An 18,422-nucleotide genomic window follows, 5' to 3' on the forward strand; every position below is an offset into this window, starting at 1 on the left:
TAATTAGTGGCGCTATAAAAAAGGCTGTTCACACTTCACAATCTCTAGATCTAGATACACACACATAAGTACTGATCAACCAGAGAACTGAAACATAGATTGTTAAATGTATTATATTAAGTTATCATCAACATGATTACATTACCAAGTGATCATATTGGCACATGAGTTGTGCTACACAGAAGTCTCACATACTGCACACCCACTTAAAAACATGTGATTTTATTTTTTTATTCTCATATTTTATATTGAATTAAATATGAAATATGAGGATAAAAAAGTAAAATCATATATTTTTAAGTGAGTGTACAAGATGTGAGGCTTATATTTAGAATTTTTCATTGACACATATATATGTGTATATATACATGCACATATATATGTGTGTATATATACATACACACAGTAGATGAGCTTATAATTTGAATCATGCAGGCGGGCACATGCATGAGGTTATAGAAAAAGGTTTATGTGGCTAGCTTATAATTATAACCGGCCACTGAATTTCATAAATTTTGGCGCTTTAGTTTGATATATTCTTTATCATGATGCCTTTAACTTTCACACATAAAGTATTCTTTATGTCAGATTACCAATGATGATTGCCATGATGGTTGCCATCAATGCGATAATAAACAAATGCAAGATTACGGGTTGAAGAAATCCTATTCTTTTCACTCATGATATTCTGCCTTTGAGGAGTCAATATAATTTATAAACTCAAATACCATTTTTTATTTGAAGACATTAAATTAAGAGGGAAGTACTACTTGATCAATTTTTTTTTTTCTAATCAAGCATATTATATATAAATAAAATTATAAAAATTTAAGGTGGATTCTTTCCACTATCAATATATAAAAAATAATTAAAAATATTATTTAAAAATAGGCTACCAAAAATGCTGATGATCATAACGTATGTGTATTAAATATGTGTATTGCATATATATCGCATAAAGTTAGAGTAAACTGCAAGTCCATCTGTTGACCTGGCTGCTCTATTCCATAGAGTTTAAAAACCCATTGAAATTTCTGTCTATACCCATGAATTAATTAACAAGGAAAATGAAAGATCGGAACTAAAATCAGAACAGCTATATATGTTGAGAGTACGTGGTAGCTAGCTAGGATCGATGATCCACCAAAGAGAGAAATTAAAATGACTTACCACCTTGGTTTGTCAATAAGAGGTTTCTAATTGAGATCATGTTTGTCGTTTGTGGGATTAATTCCAGGGGTGCCTTTTAGGAATAGCAAAAGTACTAGCTGCTCTGATTAGGTTTGCAGAAAGTCATGTTGAAACGCCCATGCATCACTATTAATAAAGTTGCAATATTATTCATGCTTAAAAAGAAGCGAAAATTATGTGCCATATATATCCTCGTACGTGGTTTGCTATTTTTTCGGGTTCTAACTGTTAATTTTTTAGTTCCCTCCTTTAGTTTATATATATATATATATATATATTATGTATATGATAAATTATATTTATAGTCATAGAATCTACAAATACATCATAATTTTTTTTAAAAAAATTGAATAAATAAGAAATTTACATGAAAAAAATTAATTTTTTAATAATAGATTTCACTCTTTTTCAAATCGATTATGCGCCGCTAGCGCACTTTATGACTACTCAAGTACGAGTGACCTTCGCTCAATATGGTGCGTGGCAGCCGTTGCAGCTGAAGCAGATCCACTACTACTGCTAGTCTACTCACCGCACGAGCGGGGGTGATCACCTGATCATCTCCACCCATCCTCACGGCCCCTTCGAAACCCCTTAGTTGGAGGGCCACCATCCGCAAACACGAGTTAAAAAAAAACTGCTATCAAAAGACAGCTCTTAAATAATTGATAAAAGCTCCTGAACTTCCACGAGTTCTAAGCAAGGTTAATTTGTTTTCTCTGACCAACACAAACTCAATCCACCTTGCTAGCTTGATGGTTGGCACGATATTTCTTATCAGGACAGAAGACCACTCTTTGTTGTTATGAAATGCTTGATCTATAAGAATCTTATAAAATAAAATTTATATATTAATATAGTTTAATATAATACATTAGATTAGAAATTACTTTTTATTGTAAAAGATAACTGGGCATAACACTACGGATTGGCTCAAGTGATAAAAGTTTTGATTTTGGTGGCTTGCTCAACCCAAGGGTCCAAGGTCCGAATCTCACTTGATGCAAACAATCTTTAAGAGCTATCTGACTGAGAGATTTTTTTCTTAAATTAACTTGTGCATTCCCAAAATTAATTGAAATGTTATTCCTAGACATCAGATGCCAATAAAAAAAAATTATAGCATATCAATTTATAAATTTTTTGTTGTAAGATAAAAATATAGCATTGGATTGAGCACCATCAAAATTAATAACCAATTAAAGCTTGGGTCTGGCTGCCGCAATGTTTTGGATACAAAATTAAACTGGCTAAGTACTGCATTTTATATGTGTTTAGCCAAACGAGGCCAGGCCCAGCCAATTTCCTGACCTGGACGTGGCACGGCAAACAAACATGTGTAGGGCTCAGCTTTGGAATGGGCGAGCAACGAGGGCCTCCCTTCCTGTCATAGATCATTTTGCAGAATTTCAATTTTGCCTGACCAAAAGATTGAAAACATGCCAAGCTTGATCCTCCAGATCGAGAACGTACGTGTTTTTTCTCACCAAAAAAAAAAAATATAAATAAAACAAAACAATCTATCTATTTGAATCACTTTATATAAGTTAGTCTTTAACTCAAAAAAAAAAAAAAAATCAGTTACGTTTGGGTAGTGAGAAGTGTTGAGAAATGTTGAGAATGTTTGTGAATAGTAGTGAAAAAGTAATAATAAAATATTGAATAGTAGTAAAAAGTAGGTAAAAAGTAATGAATAGTAAAAAAGTAGGTAAAAAGTAATAATAAAGTAAAGAATAATAGTAAGAGTACTTGAGGTACTCTCACTTGCCAAACATCACACAATTTTTTTTAAAATAGTGAAGTTTATTATTAAAAAAATTAGTTATTTTTTATGTGAGTCTCGTATTTATTTATTTTTTTAAAAAAAATTACACGGTGCTTACGCACTCTATAATTACAAATATCATTTTTTATTATGAAACGAAAAATGTTGTTTGTGTAACAAGATTCTCAACAAATGCAAATCCAACATAAGCATTCAATTAATATTATATCTATTTTTTCTTATATATATTAGACTATCTAATTCAGTGAAGCAAAATATTTAAAATTGTTCAGTTTTGCACTCAAACCCTTAATATATTTTTTTTTAATAAGATACTATATTCAACTTGATTCATAAGATTTTGCAGAAATGTTAATATTTATTATCTGTCATCATTAAAAAATAGGATAAGTATTTAATGTTTCTCTTTGCTGGACTCTGGCTCTGCCATTGGATATATACACACACATGGTTCAATTTACCCAAGTGGTACTAACCAAAAGCCATGCACACACGTATCTCCAAAATACATATGGTAATGCCATCTTTCACAAAGTGACCAACAGCAAATGGATGACAACATGACCTCCCTCCAAACCCCCCCACCCTCATCTGAAACGACATGTTTCTCATGCAACACTTCCTCCATCCAACATGTGTATTCCCCATCCTCCACGTGTCCACCCCACCCCCTCGTTATAACCCACATGAAACCCCCTCCCTTAGCGTTCTAAGTATCTATATCCCCCAACCTAGTCCCTCTCTCTCTCTCTCAGAAACCGAAGCAACTAGCAATATCGCACACCCACAAAACACAAAAATATACCGCCATGGCCGAGCAGTACCAACAACAACGCCCCACCGATACCGGCATGAAAGGCATGTTCTCTGGAAAGGGTCAGGGTCAGGGTCCCCCGACTTCGAAAGTTATAGCAGTTGTCACTCTCCTACCCCTCGCCGGTTTCTTTCTCCTCCTTTCTGGTCTCACGCTCGTGGCAACGCTCATCGGGCTAGCTGTATCGACCCCGCTGTTCGTCATTTGCAGCCCGGTTTTGGTCCCGGCAGCAGTAGTCATTGCCTTGGCAGTGACCGGGTTTTTGGCGTCGGGAGCTTTCGGTATTACCGGGCTCTCGTCGCTCTCGTGGATAGCCAACTATCTGCGTCGAACAAGGGTGCCGGAGCAACTCGAACATGCAAAGCGGCGGGCCCACGAGGCGGCTGGGCAGATGGGTCAGACTGTCACTGGAAAGGCCCAGGAAACAGCTGGAAAGGCTCAAGAGGCTGGGAGGGGTGAAGAAAAAAGAACATGAAAACGGTCGACGCCTTAGTATTGTGAGCCTTGTGAACTAGCTAGTTTGGTCAATGTCTCCTTTGTTTACCTTAATTTGTATGTGTAAGCTAGGAAGAAGTCTCAGTGGTAAAGAATTCTGGGTTTTCAAGTAAATATCAGTGTAATAAAAAAGGGTTATTGCAGAAGAAAAGGCAAGCTAGGCATGCATGCATATTTGGCAGTGTCTACGCATTTTGTTTATAAAAATCGATATCCGATGTTATGTTGGGATTTATGAGTGAGTATATACGTAGTAGTGTATGATCTTTTCGAATATTCGAAAAGATCATACACTACTACGTAGATACTACTATATACTCACTATATAGTAGTAGTAATAGTAGTGTAGAACAGTATTTTTCTCAGAAAAATGATGCCCTTTAAGCACCTGAAGGGAATTTTTGCATCTGGGTGCATGGGGGCGCATCATCATGTATTAATTAGGGTACGCAGGGATACAATGTTAATTGGGCAAACTAAGACGAAGTCATTAATTTTCTTATTTTATCTTTTGGGGTCGATAGATTATGCTACGTACTAATGATTTACATAGGAATACTGTTCTAGAGATTTTAAAATTATTAGGTATTCTTGTACTGAAAAATCGCTATCTATGTATATATATACGTACGTACGTATTTCACTCTATGAGATTTGTTGTTTTTTTTTTAATGATTCCTAATGGTTGGATTTTCCTTCTAGGAGTCATGATGTAGACTACTCTAATTTGGTAATGGAAGAAAAAAAATTCAAGTCAACACCCAAGAAAATATCAGGAGGATATAAATATAGTAGGTACAAACAGTGATTTTATGGTATCTAGGGTTTGATATTACTACAACACAACTGAATTTTTATAACGGTTTTGAATTTGTGATGTCACAAAAAATCATTTTCTTTGAGTCTATGATGATTGCAACAAACCGTCACTCAAGGTGGACGAGAAATGATTATATATATGTTCGAACTTAATTCAGACGATGTCGTTTTGAAATTAGTTTGGAATGAGTACATGCGAACGTTCAAATGATTCATGTACGTTTAAACATTAAGCCCATTTACGTGTGAACGCGTAATTTATTCATTCGAATGTTTGAACGTGATGAGCTATTTTAAAATTAAAAATAGAATTTTAAATTTAAAAAGATTGAGAATTGTACTACAAAAAGACTAAATATATTAAATGATCATATTGTTCATTGCATAAAGTATAGAAAAAGAAATATTTTTTTTTGATAAAATTTTATATACTAGTATGTGAGAACTATATATGAAATAGATATATATGCTATCATATTAACTGTATGTATTAATAACATACGTAGGAATATAATATATTGTTATTTTGGATAAATATATATCAATTAGCTAGATATTAATTATTTATGAATTTTTTAAAATTTTAAAATTTAATAGAGGTTATACTTATTAGTTGTATAAATTCAATATTAAATCTTTTATTTTTTTTATTTAATTTATCAATTATTAAATATTATTCAAAAATTAAACAATCCGAGCTCAAGCTTGGTTCGACTTGAACTCCTTTTTGGGACGAGATTGAGCTCAAGCTCGAGTTGAGAGTTTAGCTTATCAATTCAAGGTCAAATAAAGAATAAAAAAAAAAATCTCAAACTCGGGCTTGAGGTTGAGCTCGAGTATTTTAAGTCGAGCTGAGCTCAACAAGCCAAAAACCAATTCGGCTCGGATCGATTACAACCCTATTAGTGGGGTTGAGACAAACTTTAATTCAGAAGAGCGGAATGCTGATTTTGTTGCCCCTTGCTCTCATGAGCTATGTGTTTTTCTATAATGTACGACCCTTGTGTGGACAAACGGGATATGATTTAATCGGTAGATAGTTAGGAAAAGCTCGATGGTACGTGTTAAATAATTTTCATGAGATTGATGACTATCTTAGGTATGTCGATCTATAATTAAAATAATTTTGATTTTTCTATATTCTATTAAAGTACTACTATATCGAAGGTGTTCAAATTTTCTATTCTTTTTACTTCTATATAGTGAGCACATGGACAAACTTAGAACAGAAGCCGTAGAGAATATAAATGTGAGGCACGAAGATGAATTTTTAGGATGGATTGAATAATGCGTACGCATTTAAATTTCCCGTATACTAGAATATTTGTAAACCATTTTAATTTAGAATAACTTTGTATAATTTTGTTACTATTTCACTTGTTAGATTTTGAAAAACGTGCTCACGATCTAGAATCAATTTCTTCTGAATTGCATGCATTGGCATGTGGTTCTTCAAACAGAGCATTTCAATGCACTGCATGCACAGTTCAAAGTTATAGGTTTCATACTATGGACCGTGAACGTAATCGAAAGACGTAAAACTGTAGTGTATTGGTCAAGGGAAGTCATGAAACAGAGGATATTGACTATTATGGTGTCATATATGACATTATCAGACTGAAATACTTGAGCGAGAATGTGACATATGTATTTAAATGTGATTGATGAGATCTAGGCCGTGGTCGAGTATCGATATATAAGGATAGTCGCTTTATGAATATAAATATTACATGTAAATGGTACAAAGATGATCCGTTCATATTGGCTTGTCAAGCAACCCAAATCTATTACTTGATTAATCCAATGAAAGTGGCCAATGAACTTAGAGGAGAGATAACTTGACGAGTCGTACAAAATTTTGATGTAGGATTGATAGTTGATCACGATTATAGTGGAGATGAAGATGACACTTCGATTATAGAGGCCTACCAAAAAGATGGAGAGGGTATTAATTTATTTTTTGACCTTGGAGCACTCGAACTAATCCCCTTATGTAGAGATGACGTCTCACCCATACATCTCGACCCATCCGTATTAAATGATCATTCAGTTGAAGATTTTGACAAATAAGAAGAATCTAAACAAGAAAAAGAAAAAGAATCATAAGAAGAAGTCGATGAAGAAGATAAAGAAGAAGATGATGATGAGGAAAGAGATTACGAATATGTTATTGAATGAGATTCTGGAACGAATATGGAAAATACATTTAGAGATGAAGAATAAAAATACGAAATGTTTTATTTACATAGATTAGGCTATTACATTTTTCATAATTATTTCTAAACTAGTTCATTGAAAATAATAACTTTTTATAAGAATGCCACCAAATCGACAACAAAGAAATGTGCATCCTCTGCCAAGTCCCGAACCGATTGAGGACTCCGCTCCTGATCGAGTTGATACACAAAAGGCAGACGGCCAGTCCACACCTACCAGTAAGTAAATTCATGTTGATAATTAATTATATTTGAATACTTGAGAAGAAACTGATTTTAATAATTTTAAATATATTAGCTAATGTCTTTTCACGTCGTGGTTGTGGCTTAACACATGGCCTAGCTCTGGAAAAAAATATAAGGCACGGGAAAATCAAGGTCAATATCTTCAATAACTCCACTGGTAGTGTGGATGATAGTGCGGCATCGCTTTCCTCCTATATCAGAAGACTAGTCCGAACTTATGCGTCATTTTATGTGCGGTTTTGGCGAGATGTTCTAAATGATGTTAGGGATCACATTCGAAGTCGTGTACTGGTGATTTTATATACCCTAGTTTTTTTAGAGATATTTTAATTTCATATTTTTGACGCAATTCACTTGTTAGGATAAGTTCGATCTAAATTTTGGCCGTAGCGAGGAACTAGGAACTGTGAATGAGTTGATGACTACATTATTTTAACGTCACAAGGGACGATATTATGACCACTTCAAAAAATTTGAGACGTTGGAAGAGGCTGCTTAGTGATATTTTTAAAAAATGAAGTTAGACGATTAAAAGAAGTGTTGTTATCATTTCGCAAACCCAAATTATCAGGTATTCTAGATGTTTCCCCTATAGCTTATTTACATTCATATTGGTTTTATAAATTATATTTAACATTGTTAATTTCTCCTGCAACACTTAAGTTCTATCAATGCACATAATAGAATGTCTTTGAAAATCCATCATCGCGCCAGTTTAAGGTCATTCCAATGCCTTGCCGATAAAATAGTAATTACTTATTAAAATTCAGTCATTTTTATCATATTTTTTATTTAAGTACTAACATAATTTTTTTTAAATTACTATTGTGGCTTTGTTAGAGACACGATGATCCTAAAAATCTCTCCATCATTCATGTTTATGTTGCTACTCACACCGATACGTACAACAAGTGGATTGATCCTATCATCAAAGATAATTATATAAGTGAGGTCATTTTGTTTAATTATTGTAGGAAAAAATGATTGAGATACAGTCAGCCTTTGAGGAATCTTCTCTTAGTGACATTGACATATTTCCGTAGGTCCTTGGGACCAAGTTGGTTTGGTAAGAGGTTTGAGACGTTTTTCCAAATGCGTTAGTTCATCCTCCACTGCCTTGAGAAGGAAGTTAATAATCTTACAAAAGATTTAGATGCCGCACACCAAGAAATTGAGCAGATGAAGTCGAGACAATAGGAGTTGGAAGCTCTCTTATCGCGACAGTCTAATTTAGAGATGTGTTTGCAGGAGCGACAAAGAGATCAGGAGGAAAGAATACGCATTGAAGTTCAAAAATAAGTACAGAGGGAGATGCTGGTCAAGATGGAATTTCACATGTCTGTGTAATTATGTTTGAATGTTAATTCGAATGTGAAGACATGTTTAAACGTTCTTTGTTTACATTCAAATGTACTAATCAGAACTAATGATTTCATAAAATTAAAAATTATATAAATTGTATCATATTACACTACAAATAGTATCATCTCATGAAAATATTTTTGAGAGTTGCAAAATTAATTAGACAACAAAAGTTTTGAACAATGATAGGATTTATTTCTTCTTCTTTCCTCGCCTATTACGATCATGCTGCAATTTTTTGAGATGGTTTCGTCCATCACAATAAATAAAATCTGTTGTAGATTGGTATCTAGAGTTTGAATCGGATTTCATATTTTATTTCATGGTTTGGGTCGATTTATTGAGAAAAAAAATCGGCCATAATGTGCGAGTAAGAATGCAAATAATAAAATCTCTCTTTAACATGGGTACTACTACTCATAATCATGTTTTTTTCGCTTGGTCGGCTCAGAGCCTCGTGGGACATTATACAATGTTTAAATATAACCAAACGAACATGATGGCATGTCCTTAATCCACGAGTCTTTGTAATTTCTTTTATGTAGAGTGACAAAGAATACCATATACAAAGGTAAGAATTTGGGGTTACAAAAATCCCAAGCCAAGTCTTAAAAAAAAAAAAAAAAAAAACTATATCATTTAACTATCAAAATAACATGAATGAAAATTAATAAGCTATATTAACAAAACTATATAGTGTAAAGCATGAGCAAGAACTACAATCTATGTCTGAATTTTGACAAAATTGTTAAGTCTATTTTGAAGTTTATGTTGAATTCACTCCAAGCTAATTCAGGCAAATGAGAAGATAGTAAAAAAAGGCTTCAGGCAAACCTTGAGCACTAACTTTTGTTAGCTAGTCAGCAATATTAGAGTTGCCTTCTCTATAGGCGTACCGCAGAGGAAAAGATACAGAACGGCTAAAGGTAATCATGTCATTCCAAATCTTCAAGGTGGAGAAGAAGTATGAATAAACCAATTTGTTGAATCAGAATCAAACATGACATCAACCAACTTGATCTGCAAACAATATAGTAGCCCTTGCTTCAATGCCATAACCTTAGCAAGCATATTGGTTTCCACTCTTAAGTGAAAAGAAAAACCAAAATATAAAATCTCTACAGCCAACTCTCAAAACACCTCCACAGCTTGCAGGGCTTGGATTTCCAAGAGATGAACCATCTATATTAAACTTCATTTTCCCTACTGGGAGAAGTTCCCAATGCACTAACAGGCCGGGCCTTTTAATTCTAACTTGCAGTTGTTGCATATGCAAAGCCTATAGAGTGAAAGAATCTTGAACTCTTGGGATTTTATATGGTTTTAACAAAGCTTTCAAATCATGTAACCAATGAATGACATGGCTAATGACTGAGTGAGATGATGACATAATTATATTAAAAAGACTATTGTCCCTTGAGAGCCATAATTCCCATATAATTAAGCATCGGGGCCAAAGTAACTGGCATACTAGCTTGATCTTTCATTTTGGAGAGCTGCCACCATTGTAAAATATGCCCTTCCAAGGGACCTTTAACAATGAAGTGAAACCTAAGAGAGCAACAAAATGCTCCCAAACTTCAGTAGCTAACCTCCCATGCTCAAGCAAGTGATCAACAGAGCTTAACATTGGAAAGCTAGGGTAGCAAACACATTTGGATACCATGTGAATCCCATAGCTTTGTACCACAACATCAACTGGTATTGCATTATGATAACTTCCACCCAAAAAAAAACTTCTGGAGGCAAGATATGATTCCAAATACAAGCAAAAAGAGGAAAAGTTTCATCCGAACATCTAATTAAATCCCAAGCAGACTTGACAATAAGTTTTCTAGAGAAAGATGGCATCCAGACCCTGAAATTATTTTTGTCTTTGATCTAAATTCTTTGAACTTCAAAATAGCTTCCTTCAATTGATTTCAACCTAGCTAAGTAATAAGGTGGATATTAGGCTCTGTTTGTGTTTAGATGTCTTGAATCTTTAGTTCAAGTTGACTAACAAGAAAACCTGTTTCAAACAGAGAGCCTTCATTTCCCCAATATTCAAACTAGAAATTAATAGCATATCACCAATTATCCAAGTGCTATGCTCGAGTATAAAAAGCAAATGTGAATACACGAATTTCCATAATTGGTGAAGATGCTATTAAAGATGGAAGAGGAAGTTAAAGAAGATGAGTGAAGCGATGGAAGCCCTCTAGCAAGAGAACGAGAGCCTGAAATGGAAAAACCATGACCACAGAGAGGGCGTTGCACTGAAACACAACGAACAAACAGAAGAAGAGACACACAGTGTAGGTGGAACAAACGCCGAGAAAGCTGAAAAAAAGAATCTGCACGACGAATTGTGCAGCCTTGTTGATAAATATGAGGGATGGCCAGGAAGATGGGAGGATCATCCTCAGTCGATCAGTTGTTTAACCGCACAGGCTTACCCTACAGCTTGGAGGTGATGGTCGTGATGCTCCCACCAAAGTTCAAGGTCTTGCAGATATTGCTGTATGACAGGTCGTGAGATCCAGTAGAACACCTAGAAAAATTTAAAACACACATGACCCTTCACAAGTTCCCCAAGGAGGTGGCATGTCCAGGGCGCTACGACCTAGATTGATCGATAGCTTCGAAAAATTGGTGAAACAATTCCTAACACAATTCATGGCCAAAAGGAGGCGAAGGCAACCCGTAGCATACCTCCTGACCATCAAGCAGAAAGAAGGAGAAAGCGTGAAGACATACCTCACCCGGTTCAATAAAGAGCGCTTAACTACCGATGGCCAAGATGAAAAAAATACATTGGCAGCCCTTCTGGGGGTTGTATGGCCCCGAAGTCTATTCATGGCGGAGATAGCACGAAGGACTATCAACACAGGAGAATTTATGGATAACACCGAAGACTTTGTCAACGCTAAAGACACACTGCAAGCCCTAATTGCACCATAGAAAGCAGAGATGAAATAAGAAGATAGGGACCCTCAAAGGTCGAGTGAACGAAGAGCCTTGGAGAAGACTGGATGAAGCCATCATGATAAAAGGCAAGAAAGATGAGCACCCTAACGAGAACGTGGCCCGAGGTCCGTTCACAACAACTTGATTCCACAGTTAGAGGGTAGGTCGCCAAATCGATCAGCATGCGATAACGTGAAGAAAGGAAGACATTTTTGTGCCTACCAACAGAATGAGACCCACTCGACGGAGGACTGCTATATGATGAAAAGATGAGTTGGGAAGTTACGGGGAAGTGATGAGTTGGAGTGCCTAGTTGCGGAACATTTAAAGCCCGGGAAACAAGCACCTAGGCAGAGAGTAGAGTGAGATCGGGGTCTTGCACCCACATGACAATGCATTGATGGTAACATTTTTAGTCACCAACTACACCATTAGGAGGATTTTGATCAACAATGGAAGCTCAGCCGACCATGACCCACACATTGAAGGGATTCTCCAGAGATGTAGTACAACCCTTGGGCGCAATAACCCTACCGGTCACAGCCAGGAAGGGATTATAGACTGCCACCGCAATGGCTAGCTTCCTAGTAGTCAAGGCCCCCTATCTACAATGCCATATTGGGGTGCCCATTCTTGAACAACCTCAAAGCAGTCACCTCTACCTACCATTTGAAGATGAAATTCTCAACGAAGGCAGGAGTAGGAGAAGTTCGAGGCGAGCAGACCATAGCACAAAGTGTCATGTGCAAGAGCCTAGGTTGGGAGGAGCAGATGTCCGGATTCGAGATGAAGTCCCCCCCCCCCTCCCCCAGCCACCCGTCCTTCTTGACCATGGCATAGAAACGCGGGATAAAGAAAACTTGTAGTAAGCATAAGCCAATGAGCTGTTAGAACTAGTGACACCGCACCCTGAACAACTAGAGAAAACTTGCTGTAAGCAGAAGCAAATTCGCCGCTAGAGCTAGTGACACTTCATCCTGAACGACTAGAGTCTACAACAAGAGTCGGGACCAGACTCCAGCCTGAGGTCTAAAAGGCGTTAAAGCAACTTCTGGTCGAACATAGAGATGTGTTTGGATGGAGTCATGAAGACATGCCAGGGATAGACAATGCAATCATCGAGCATCACCTTTGCCTTGACATGCCAACAAGAAAGTCCGCCAGAAGAATCGTTCAGCATGAAGAAGTATGCGGCCATAACCAAAGAAGTCAATTGACTACTCGTAATGGGATTCATCAAGGAAGCTCACAACCCTAAGTGGTTGTCCAATATTATACTAGTGAAAAATTCCAACAAAAAAATTGAAAATGTGTGTGGACTTCACCAACCTCAACAAGGCGTGCCTAAATGATAGTTTTCCACTACCACAGATTGACTTAATTGTCGACTCAACAATGGGACATCGAATGTTGAGGTTCATGGATGCCTGCTCAAGGTACAATCAGATCTAGATGAACCCTGCAGACGAAGAAAATACCTCATTCATAACATATCGATGATTGTACTGCTATCAAGTCATGCCCTTCAGGTTGAAAAACACTGGGGCAACATACCAAATACTCATAAATTGAATGTTCAAGTTGGAATATTTGAGGGAAGCCTTCACCGTGTTACGCCAGTACAAAATGAAACTCAACCTGGCTAATTGTGCTTTCGGTGTTGACTCGGGAAAATGAATGGGCTTCCCAGTGTCTGAAAGAGGAATAGAAGCCAACACAAAGAAAATCAAGGCAAGCATGGATATGAAACCCCCTCGAAACATTAGTGAGACTCAAGACTAAGTGGCAAGGTGGCGACATTAAATAGATTCGTGTCCAAACCCACGGACAAATGCTTACCATTTTTAAGGTCCTGCACAAATTATACCCTTGGAATGACAACTGTGACAAGGTGTTTCAAGCACTACAGCAATGCCTATCCAGTCCGCCATTGTTAAGCCAACCCGAACAAGGGGACACACTCTACATATACCTAGGGGTGAAAACCAACGTCGTCGGCGCGATTTTTGGGCAAAACCAACGCCGATCGACGTTTGAAAAAATGGGGGAGGCACCGACTGTAACCGGTCGATGGGGAGGAGAACACCGATCGAGACGGTTCTCTGGCAGTTTTACTGAGAGAGAGAGAGAGAGAGAGAGAGAGAGAGAGAGAGAGAGAGTTGCAGAGATGGGATTCAGGAAGAAGAGCTGGGGAAGAAGAAGACTCGTCTCGAAACGACGCTGTTCCACTTAAGTTTATGTGATACGGCGTCGTTTCAGACTTATTTATTTTTTCTTATGTCCTTAATAAAATGACGATATTTGGTTTAATGCCAAATGGCGTCGTTTCCATTATTTGTTGTAATGCTCATTAACTAAAACGAAGTCGTTCCACTTAAACTTAAGTGGAACGACGTCGTTTCGATAAGGGTATATTAAAAAAATAAAGGTTTTATTATATCGGTCGTTTCAGCGGTCCGGTCTAGCTTCAAATCGGGACCGAACCGCTGAACATCGGTTTCTTTGAATTTCCACCGCACGCCGACCGGTTCTCCACCGGTTCCTGATGCGGCCGGTCAGTTGGTGTCGGTGGCGGCTGGTGGCTTTGGTTTCTGTACAGCCCTACATATACCTGGAGGTTTTCCCCAATGCCGTGTCGACAACTCTGGTCAAAGAAAGAGCGGTTCATAAGCTAGTGTACTACACGAGCAGCGCCTTATGGGGAGCAAAGTCAAGATACCCAGAGATGGAGATGCTAGCCTTCACACTAGTGACAGCGGCTAGGCGGTTGCAACCGTATTCCCAAGCTCACCCCATCAAGGTCCTAACGAAAGCTCCTCTAAGGAAGATACTGTAAAAACCAGATGCCTTTAAACGCCTAGGCTGGTTGATTAAGTTAAGCGAATTTGACATTGACCACCTCCCTAGACATGCAACAACAGAGCAAGTCCTAGCAGACTTTATCGTCGACTTTACTGGCTTGCTAGAAGAAGTAGCAACCACAGCGGTCAAGAAGCCTTGGTAAGTCTTTGTTGACGGCTCATCCTATCGCGCTGGTAGGGGAGAAGGGGTACACATAGTAAGCGACTCTAGGCATAAACATCATTATAAGGCGAAACGCACCTTCAAGACTACCAACATCGAAGCCAAGTATGAAGCACCAGTGGCAGGACTTTCGATAGCTAAGGCACTTGGAGCTACCAAGGTTGAGGTTAAGGTAGATTTCCTAGTGGTCGTTAATCAGGTTTTGGAAGTGTACATGATAAAAGGCAAGAAAAATTGAGAAAACATACTTGCAGTTGACATGGGAGAAGCGTGACCAATTTGCCACTTTAGCATCAAACAAATACCGAGAGAAAGTGACATCATAGTAGACAAACTAGCACAAACTGCCTCAGGAATGGAGGAATTTGCCTTGCCATGGGAAGTTGAAAGCAGAGTGACAGAAGTCCCTACTGTCGAGACTGAGGTTGTTGAGATGAGATCGGGAGAGCTAGAGTGGGCTCAAGAAGTGGCGAAATACCTAGATACGGGAGAGCTCCCAACAAAAAAGAAAAAGGTAAAGAGGATCAAAAGAATAGCTACAGTTCACCCTAATCGGTGGAATGCTCTACAAGTGGGGTTTCTTGACCCCCTTATTGAGGTGTGTCTCTCCATAGAAAGCCCAATATGTCCTAGCAAAGATACATGAATAGGTGTGCGGGTATCACTCTAGAGGAAGAGCTTTGGTGAGGAAGGTCGTGAGAGCGTACTACTATTAGCCCCGTGCCCTCAGAGAGCAGAGGGGTTTGTCAAGAAGTGCGTGAAGTGCCAAATATTCGCCTTGGTATCACACTACCTGCCAAAGGAGCTGACCTCCATAACGTTCCCGTGGCCATTCACGCAATGGTGGGGTTGACCTAATAGGGCTCTTCCTACCTGGGAAAGGAGTAAGGATCATGGTCGTCGCTGTAAACTACTTCACCAAATGGACAGACGCAAAACCCCTAGTGACAATCCATCAAAAAACATCACCAAGTTCTTATGGAAGACCATTGTATGCAGCTTCAGGATCCCTCAGAACATCATCTCAAACAATGGATGGAAATTCGACTTAGAACATTATTGGGAATGGTGTATAGAGCTGGGAATTTAGTTTAAATACTCCTCCCAAGACAACCTCAGGCCAACGAGCAAGTGACCAACAAATCCTTGCTTGGGATCCTAAAAAAGAAGCTTACGAACAAGAAGGGAGATCGGGCGAAGGAACTACTAGGCTTCCTATGGGTGTATAGAACCACGGTCAAAACTTCGACAAGGGAAACTCCATTTGCCTTGACATTCGAAAACAAAGTTGTAGCCCATGTAGAGATTGGGTTGCAAAGCTACTGTGTCCAACATTTCGATCGAGGGTAGAACGATAGGGCGTTGGAAGAGCACCTTAACCTACTAGAAGAACAACGAGACAAAGCTGAAGCTCAAGTGGCCCTCAACAAGAGAAGAACCGAGCGATACTTCAACCGAAGAGTCAAACCTAGAACCTTCAAAATAGGTGACTTGGTCTTAAGAGAAACCAAGATAACCACGCAAGAAGAGGGAAAACTTGGCCCCACTAGGAAGGACCATACGTCATGATCGCTAGTAGACGACCCGACTAGTACTGCTTAAAAGATGCCCAAAGAAAGAAACTGCCACACCCATGGAATGCTGAGTATCTAAAAAAGTACTATCCTTGACTGTGTAAGCAATGAAGAATAATGAATAAAGTTGATTGTTTCCCTCTCATACATCTCCCTGCCTGAAGCACAATGCTCACCAATGTCGAGTCCTTAGACTTGCGATGAAGAATAGGGCACGCAAGTCCCCAAACTGTACGACCCTCGTCCACCAGTCAAGTCCTTAGACTCGAGATGAAAAATAGGGCGCGCAAGTCCCCAAACTATGCAACCCTTGCCCACCAATGTCGAGTCCTTAGACTCACAATGAAGAATATGGCACGCAAGTCTCCAGACTGCGCAACCCTTGCCCATCGATGTCGAGTCCTTAGACTCACGGTGAGGAATAGGGTGCGCAAGTCCTCAAACTACACTACCCGCACCTACCAAAGTTGATTCCTGAGACTTGCAATGAGAAATAGAGCACACAAGTCCTGAGACTGAGTGACCCTCACCTACCAATATCAAATCCTTAGACTCGTGGTGAGGAATAGGGGGCGCAAGTCGTTAGGCTACGTGACCCTAGCCCACTAATGTCGACTCCTTAAACTTGCTGTGAGGAATAAGGTGTGCCAGTCATGAGATTGTGCAACCATCGCCCACCAATGTCGAGTCCTTAGACTCATAGTGAGGAATAAGGCGAGCAAGTGCTCAGACTACACGACCCTTGCCCACCGATGTCGAGTCCTTAGACTTGCAGTGAGGAATAGGGCATGCAAGTCCTTAGATTGTGCGACCCTCACCCACCGATGTTGAGTCCTTTGACTCACGATGAGGAATAGGGCACTTAAGACCCCAGACTGCACGACCCTCGCTCGCCGATGTCGAGTCCTTAGGCTTGCGGTGAGAAATAGGGTGCGTAGGTTCTTAGATTGCGCAACCCTAATCATAGGGACACTCAGAAATGTGTTAAGAATTTCAAACACTTGAAATGCAGAACATACAAAACAAAACACCTATAAGCAATTATTACAATCAATTAACACAAGGAGAAAATGTCCATTTACTCCAAAAAAAAAAAAAATTATTACTACAACCAAAAGAGAAAGGCGCCTTGTTCAGGTAGGCGGAGCTAGAGGAGCTGTTGGGGTTGGGGCTAGGAACGCATCAAGCATCATGTCCCTCCCAAAGGAATCGACATATAGGCGAGATGCACGATCAAGTTTGAATGACTCAAGGTTCAGTGTCCTCAAGTTGGTCTTAGGGTTTGCCAGCAGGAAGGCCCCTAACCACTCCAAGTCGACACCATAGCCATAGCCAAAGGCCTTGTTTTGAAAGACTTTGGTGACGACGAAGACCCCATAAGATGGGGAGATCCAGGAGAAGAAAGGTGAGAAACATTTTGACGAGCCATAGAGATAAATGGGAGATTTTATTGAAAAGAAGTTGGGTTTCGACAGAAAGCACAAACAGTGAAGAAGATGAATAAACAATAGTGAAAAAGGCAACAAGAAGGAGCAGAGGGCAAATTATAACAAGAGACGCAACGATTGAAATGCCCTAGGGAGAATGCAAACGGTCTGACAGTATAATCGCTGTGTACAAATCCTATGATCTGGTGACGTGACTAGTTGCAACCCCCTAGGCAAAAAAGCATGAACAACCAACGTGATGGGCCAGAACCGTTCATAATATTTAAATTCCCATCATGCCAACGTGGCAGGAATTTGCAGGATAATTGAAGAGGTCCTCTTACCTCCACTAGACTAGCCCAACAACATCGAGTAAAAGGCAAATATAATGGGCCCAACAAGTTAGAAAGTTGCAAGTACACCATACACTTGCTACCAAGGGATCACACCACCCCAACGAGATTAATATGGTAATTATCACCGACCAAAGATATTTAGTCCTAAGGAAAAAGCGAGATA

The 18,422-nt window shown here is 38.7% G+C and overlaps 1 protein-coding gene across 1 annotated transcript; it reads left to right on the forward strand.

Moving 5' to 3' along the window:
• The first annotated feature begins 3,689 nt into the window (after positions 1-3,689).
• Positions 3,690-4,518, forward strand: LOC109003841 (oleosin 18.2 kDa-like). Its single transcript, XM_018982154.2, has one exon. It carries the CDS (start codon positions 3,787-3,789, stop codon positions 4,264-4,266), a length of 480 nt encoding a protein of 159 aa, XP_018837699.1. The 5' UTR covers positions 3,690-3,786; the 3' UTR covers positions 4,267-4,518.
• The last annotated feature ends 13,904 nt before the right edge of the window (positions 4,519-18,422 follow it).

This window comes from Juglans regia, chromosome 2 (genome assembly GCF_001411555.2).
Source record: "Juglans regia cultivar Chandler chromosome 2, Walnut 2.0, whole genome shotgun sequence".
Classification (NCBI taxonomy): domain Eukaryota; kingdom Viridiplantae; phylum Streptophyta; class Magnoliopsida; order Fagales; family Juglandaceae; genus Juglans; species Juglans regia.

What these genes read in the sequence shown, in the direction of transcription:
- LOC109003841 (XM_018982154.2), top strand. Translation starts at nt 3,787, where the DNA reads ATGGCCGAGCAGTACCAACAACAACGCCCCACCGATACCGGCATGAAA.